This window comes from Erinaceus europaeus, chromosome 11 (assembly GCF_950295315.1).
Source record: "Erinaceus europaeus chromosome 11, mEriEur2.1, whole genome shotgun sequence".
NCBI lineage: Eukaryota > Metazoa > Chordata > Mammalia > Eulipotyphla > Erinaceidae > Erinaceus > Erinaceus europaeus.
The window spans coordinates 54,839,226-54,846,260 of record NC_080172.1 but is presented as its reverse complement, the minus strand read 5'-3'; the positions used below and the strand labels follow the sequence as shown (position 1 = coordinate 54,846,260).

The following is a 7,035-nucleotide window of genomic DNA, read 5'->3' as shown; positions in this document are numbered from 1 at the left end:
CCTATCCCCTGACATAGGTACAACTCCATCAAATATAAAACAGCTGTGTCAAGATTGTATAAAAAAGGTTTGAAGATCTGTACCACCATAAGCCAGAGCTGATTAGTGTTTAGGTAAAAAAAAAAAAAAAAACAACAACTACCAGGAGTAGGAGTGGTTGAATCATCATGCAAGCCCCAGCATTAACCCTGCAACCCTGGTGGCAGGAAAAACAAAAAGGAGAAAGAGCAAAGAAAGGGGTGGGGGGGTGGGGAGAGAGGGAAGGAGGGGGAGAAGAAGAAAGAAAGAGAGAGTAAAACAACAAGGGCAACAAAAGGGAATAAATAAATATTTTAAAAAAGAGAGAGAGAGAGAGAGGAGAAAGGAAAGGAAAAGAAAAGAACACACAAGGCGTGAAGCTCAAGGACCAGACTAAGGATCTGGGTTCGAGCCCCCGGTTCCCCACGTGCAGGGGGGTGGCTTCACAAGTAGTGAAACAGGTTTGCAGGTGTCTTTCCTTTCCTCCTCTCTGTCTTCCCCTCCTCCCTCGGATTTTTCTCCTGTCCAACAGCAAAGACAGCAGCAGCAGCAACAACAATAATAATGATGATAAACAATGGCAACAAAAGAAAAAAACAGCCTCCAGGAGCAGTGGATTTGTAATGCGGGCACTGAGCCCCAGCAATAACCCTGGAGGAAAAAAAAGAAAGGAAGGAAGGAAGGAAAGAAGGAAAAAGAAAAAAGAAAAGGAAAGAACTGAGCAGTCTAGGAGATAAAGCAATAGATAAAACACTGGAATTTCTTTTTTTTTTTTTTTTTTTGGATATCACAGTTTATTATAAAAGAGACATGGAAATTATTTACATGATGAAGGATTTCAACTTCCGTGGAATGAAGCAGCTTCATATGATGCCACTTGAACAGTGATTTCAGTCTACATACTTTCCAAAAATATTGCCATCTCGAAATAAATAATCCTTGTCCTCTAGAACCACTTTGGTGCCTCCATATTCTGGCAGAAGAACTTTAGCTCCAACTTTAACACTAACTGGTTGAATCGCTCCAGTCTTTCCTTTGGAGCCGGATCCGATGGCCACCACAGTCGCCTGCAACACCTTCCCCTGCGACTTCTCCAGAAGCATGATGCCTCCCTCGGTCACAGTTTCAGCAGCGCTCCTCTCCATCAGGACCCGGTTGAAGAGGGGAAGGAACTTCCTGAACGCCTGGCCGGCCATGACTGCGACACGACAGGCCACAGCGAGCTGCGCTCTCCAGCCGAGCCCAAAGGAGAGAAGAACACTGGACTTTCAAGCATGAGATTCAAACTCAGTCACCAGCATCTCATGTGCCAAAATAATGCTCTGGTTTTTTTTTTTATTTTTTTGCTTCTTTCACTAATACAACATAAAACCGGGGGCTGGCGGTGGCACACCAGGTTAAGCGCACATAGTGAGAAGCACACATAGTGCAAAGCACAAGGACCCTTGCAAGGATCCCAGTTTGAGCCCCTGGTTCCCCACCTTCACAAATGGTGAAACAGGTCTGCAGGTATCTTTTTCTCTCCCTTTTTCTCTCTCTCTCCACTCTCAATTTCTCTCTGTCCTATTCAACAACAACAAAATGGAAAAAATGGCCTCTGGGAGCAGTGGATTCATAGTGCAGGCACCAAGCCCTAGAGATAACCCTGGAGGCAATAAATAAATACTAAAATTTTTTTCATTATTAATTATTTTTGAGAGAGATGCAGAGAGAGAGAAACACCAGAGCACTGCTCAGCTCAGGCTTATGGTGGTGTGGGGGATTGAACCTGGGACTGAGGAGCCTCAGGCATGAGAGTCTGTTTGCATAACCATTATGCTGTCTCCCCTGCCCCTAAAAATTTTTTAAAAGTAAAGACATGGCCAGATTGGCACACTTGGTTGAACACACATGTCACAATGTGCAAAGACCTAGGTTCAAGCCCCTGGTCCCTACATGCAGAGGGAAAGCTTCATTATTTGTGAAGCAGTACTGCAGGTGTCTCTGTCTCTCTCCATTTCTATTTCTGCTCCCCTCTCGATTTCTCTCTGCCTCTATCTAATTAAAATAATAATAATAAAGACAAAAAAGAATTAGCTGAAAAATCTTCCCAGTTTAGCAATTCACCAATTTAGCCTGCAACATTCTTCTGTTTAATTTACTTACTAGTGAGAGAGAGAACCAGAACATTACTCTGGTACATATGCTAGAAAGAGACCAAAGTTTGGACCAGCGATCCTTGCGAGTTCAGTGTTTACCTTTCAGGCTATCTTCAAGCTTTCTGGAGACCTAATCCAGAACATCTAGTTCAGGATCACAGTTTGAAACACATCTGTAGGAAGATAGTCACATGAGTCCAAACCACATGATACAGTTGTTAAATAGCAATGAGTTTGTAAACTTATGGGCTCTCAAGATTGTGCCTGGCCAGTACATATGATTTCATAAATGTTTATCCTTACTGAGTGCTTCCTGTTTCCAGAATTTTGAAGAGCCATAGACATCTGCCCCCAGTCTCCAGAAACTGCCCTAAATCAAGGGGGACCGTAGGGTGGGAGTAGATAGCATAATGGTTATGCAAAGAGTCTCTCGTGTCTGAGGCTCCAAAGTCCCAAGTTCAGTCCCCTGCACCATCAAAAGCCAGAGCTGAGTAGTACTCTGGTAAAAAAAAAAAAAAAAAGAGTGGGGAACAGTAGATTAAGAAGAATTCTATATTGGGGAATTGAGTGAGTCTCCAGAGCAGTGACAAGGAGACTAGAACTTCCTATCTCCCTCCTGGTCTTCATCTTACCAAATGGATAACATCCCGCCTGCCCCCTCATCATTTCATCACCCCATTAGCTCAGACACCATGGGTGATACATCAACCAGAATGTGCTGGAATAGAATCAGAGCTGAGGCAGGCCACATTCCACCTTTCTCACTCATGGGCTCGCCCCACAAGCGTGTGTTCAATGAATGCCTACTGTGTGCACGTTGAGGGTGTGACTGGAAAGGTAAACATGGGCCTGGGGCCCCACCCTTGAACCTACTGGACAGGTCACAATAGGTTGTTCATAGAATTGTGGTGGGGAGGAAGTTGACTGGATTTAGGCCAATTTAAACTGTCAGAAAAATGCAATTAGTTTAAAAAGAAAAAAAGAAAGAAAAGGTGACACAGTGACACTGGGGATGGAGGCTGGAGAACAGAGTGGCTCTTCTGGAACAAAGCAGGATTCTTGGAGGTGGGAAGACAGGCTTGTTCTGAAAATGGCTGCTGTGACTACAACCCACCTGTCAGCTCTAATCCTCATGGATTAGAGCCAATGCCTCACAGGAAGCAGTTTTTATTGTACAAATTGCAGTGCATTGATTAATTGCATCAGTGTAATTAAATATTGCCTTCATTAAACATTTATTAAGTGTGATTTAACTCAATACTAATAAAAACTTCCCTAATTTACTGGCAGAAAGAAAGCCATTAAATGAATTCCATTAAATTTCTGAAAATAAGTGGACTAGGAGGTGGCATAATGGTTAAAAGCTTTGGACCCTGGTGACCTGGGAGGTGGTGCTGTTTATAAGGCATTGGACTTTCAAAGCAGGATGTCTTGAGCTCAGTTCCCCAGCATCACATGTGCCAGAGTGATGCTTTCATTCTCTCTCTCTCTCCTTTCACTAATGTTAATAATAAATAAATTTAGGGGAAAAATTAGGGAAACAACATAATGGTTATGCAAACGACTGTCAGACCTGAGGTTCTGAGCTTTCAGGTTCAATCTAGCACTACCATAAACCACAGCTGAGCAGTGTTTCCACTTAGGATACTGAAATGCAGAAGTGAGAGTCCATCACCCATGGTGTTTTTTCTCTCCTTCACTCTTTTGCCTGTGGATTTTTCATTCCAAAAGAGTTTCACAAGAAAAGAGAGAAAGAAAAGAGAGTTTCACAAGAGAGAAAGAGAGATAAAGACCAGAGCACCATTCCAGAACATTTGGTGCTGGCAGTTGAACCAGCTATCTCTGGCATGCAAGTAAAGTGGTCTCTACCAGTTGAACCATTTCCCAGTAGCTATTAGTACTAAATTGCTATACTAAACCCAAAGTCAGGCCAATACTCAGCTGTCTCTTCTTCTCACCCTTTATTTGTCCTCTCCCAAGAGGGACTTCTGGGTGAATATTATTTGTTTTAATCAGAACATTGTTTAGCTCTGGTTTATAGTGGTGTGGGCGATTGAACCTGGGATGTTTGGTGCTTCAGGCATGGAAGTCTGTTTGCATAACCATTATGTTATCTATCCCCTCCCTTGAAAGTCTTTTATATAAGCATTATATTATCTCCCTGTCCTTAATACATAATCTATTTTATTTCATGAAGGACAGACAGACACAGAAAGACCAGAGCAACACACTGGCATATGTGGTGCCAGGGGTTTGAACTTAGGATGTTATGCTTCTAGTCACTGTGCTACCTCCTGTGCTGCACCAATATAACCTTTAAGAATTTTTGTTTGTGGTCTGGGAGGTGTCGCAGTGGATAAAGCATTGGATTCTCAACCATGAGGTTCTGAGTTCAATCCTAGGCAGCACATGTACCAGAGTGATGTCTGGTTCTTTCTCTCCTCCTATCCTTCTCATGAATAAATAACTAAATTCTTAAAAAAAGAAAAAGAGTTTTTGTTTTTACCTTGAGAAAATGTTCACAGATTGAACCTGGGCCTTCACATTAGTGTAGGCATAGGAAAATCTCTTTTTATAATATTTCCAGGGGTTGAGGAAATAGGATAATGGTTATGTAAAAAAAAAAAAAAAAAAAGACTTTCATGCCTAAGGATCCAAGGTCCCAGGTTCAATCCCCTGCATCACCATAAGCCAGAGCTGAGCAGTGCTCTGGTGCAAAACAAAGCAAAACAGAACAAAACACAGTATTTTCAGACTACTAAGTCATGAGAAGTGACACCTACTGTAAGTCTCCAGCCTCCTTGGTCTACAGTCACTTCTTAATGGAAAAGACTATGCCCTTCAGCTCATGGCAGTGACAAATGTCAAAGGTGGCAAGCTCCCTCCCCCTAGATTCCCTGACTGCTCTGCCGTCCTTAGTCCTACCTGCTTGTCCTACAGCTTGACTCCCTGCAGATAAGTGGGAACTGGTGGGGTGTGACTGAGGGGCAAGGAAGGTGCCCTCCTGTGCCCTATGTACTGGGTCTTTCACCATCTGATTTGTACTTCCAGCTCAGAACTATAAATATGCCTCTGGACTAGGACTCTGTGTCAACAGAATCCCAAGATAAAGCACTGGAGGGAGGCCTAACTCATGATCTACCCAAATGCGTAGAGACATAATACTGAACCTGAGGGCATTTGAAAGCAGGATCAAAAGTCTGCATGTACATTTGATTGATAATCATGTTTGATGGAGTGTACTTGATTTTTTTCTTTCTTTTTTTTTTATTGCCACCAGGGTTATTGCTGGGACTTGGTGCTAGTACTACCTATCTACTGCTCTCAGAGATCTCTTTCTTCCTTTTTTTTAAAAAAAAAAAATATTTATTTATACCCTTTTGTTGACCTTGTTGTTTCATTGTTGTAGTTACTATTGTTGTTGTTAATTGATGTCATCATTGTTGGATAGGACAGAGAGAAATGGAGAGAGGAGGGAAAGACAGAGGGAGGGGAGAAAGACAGACATCTGCAGACCTGCTTCGCAACCTGTGAAGTGACCCCACTGCAGGAGGGGAGCTGGAGGCTCGAACCGGGATCCTTACGCCTGTCCTTGTGCTTTGCGCCACCTGCACTTAACCCGCTGTGCTACCGCCCAACTCTCTTTTTTCCCTTTATTTTTTTAAAATTTATTTATTTTCTTTTTTGTTGCCCTTGTTTTTATTGTTGTAGTTATTATTGTTGATGTCGTCATTGTTGAATAGGACAGAGAGGAATGGAGAGAGAGGAGGGGAAGACAAAGAGGGGGAAAGAAAGACAGACACCTGCAGACCTGCTTCACCGCTTGTGAAGTGACGCCTCTGCAGGTGGGGAGCAGGGGCTCGAACTGGGATCCTTATGCCGGTCCTTGTGCTTTGTGCCACGTGCGCTTAACCCGCTGCGCTACTGCCTGACTGCCCCCTTTTTTTCTTTCTTTCTACTTTATTCGACAAGAGAGCAAAGAGAGGGCGATAGAGAGGGAGAGAGAAAGATAGATACCTATAGACCTGTTTCACTGCTCATGAAGTTTTCCCATTCCAGGTGGGGAGTGAGGGCTCCAACCTGGCTCCTTGCAGTACATGGGGACATGAGCACTTAATTGGGTGTGTTACCACCTGACCCCCCCTACACTTGATATTTTATGTTGTTGCTGTTGTAACTATTATTATTATTTGTAGGTGATACAAAGGAGCATACATACATTTTGTTTACAAAGACCTAGTGAATTATTGACAAAAACAAAAAGTCAGCCTGGGCTTCACCACTCTGACAGAGACAGAGAGAGAAAGAGACACCATAGGGGTTGGGCAGTGGTGCACACAAAAGGATACATGGATGGACCCGGGTATCCCACCTGCAGGATGAATGTTTCACGAGCTGTGAAGAGGATTTGCAGGTGTCTTTCTCCCCCTCACTCTGTCTCCTCATCTTCTCTGAATTTCTCTGTTCTATCGAAGAAGGAGGAAGAAAAGGAGAAGAAGAAAAAGAAGAGAAAGGAAGGAAGGAAGGAAGGAAGGAAGGAAGGAAGGAAGGAAGGAAGGAGGAAGGAAGACACCACAGCACCCAAGCTTTCTTCATTGTGGTGGGGGCTGGGCTTGAACCTCAGTCAAGCACATGGCAAGCTTCCCACTATCTGCTGTGGCATAAATTTATAAGTATGGGGAGTCAGGTGGTAGTGCAGCCAGTTAAGCACAAAGCACAAGGACCGGCTTAAGGGTCTGGTTCCAGCCCGGGCTCCCCACCTGCTGGTCTGCAGGTGTCTATCTTTCTCTCCCCTCTCTGTCTTCCCCTCTTCTCTCTACTTCTCTCTGTCCTATCCAACAATGACAACATAAATAACAACAACAGTAACAACTACAAC

At 43.5% G+C, this 7,035-nt stretch overlaps 1 protein-coding gene across 1 annotated transcript; it reads right to left on the bottom strand.

The window, feature by feature from the left end:
• Window positions 1–781: 781 nt before the first annotated feature.
• LOC103121055 (10 kDa heat shock protein, mitochondrial-like) lies at window positions 782–1,700 on the bottom strand. Its single transcript, XM_060201738.1, has one exon. The coding sequence runs from the start codon at window positions 1,212–1,214 to the stop codon at window positions 909–911; it is 306 nt and encodes a 101-aa protein (XP_060057721.1). The 5' UTR covers window positions 1,215–1,700; the 3' UTR covers window positions 782–908.
• Window positions 1,701–7,035: the final 5,335 nt, after the last annotated feature.

Coding starts and splice junctions, on each gene's coding strand:
- LOC103121055 (XM_060201738.1), bottom strand. CDS start 1,214: ATGGCCGGCCAGGCGTTCAGGAAGTTCCTTCCCCTCTTCAACCGGGTC.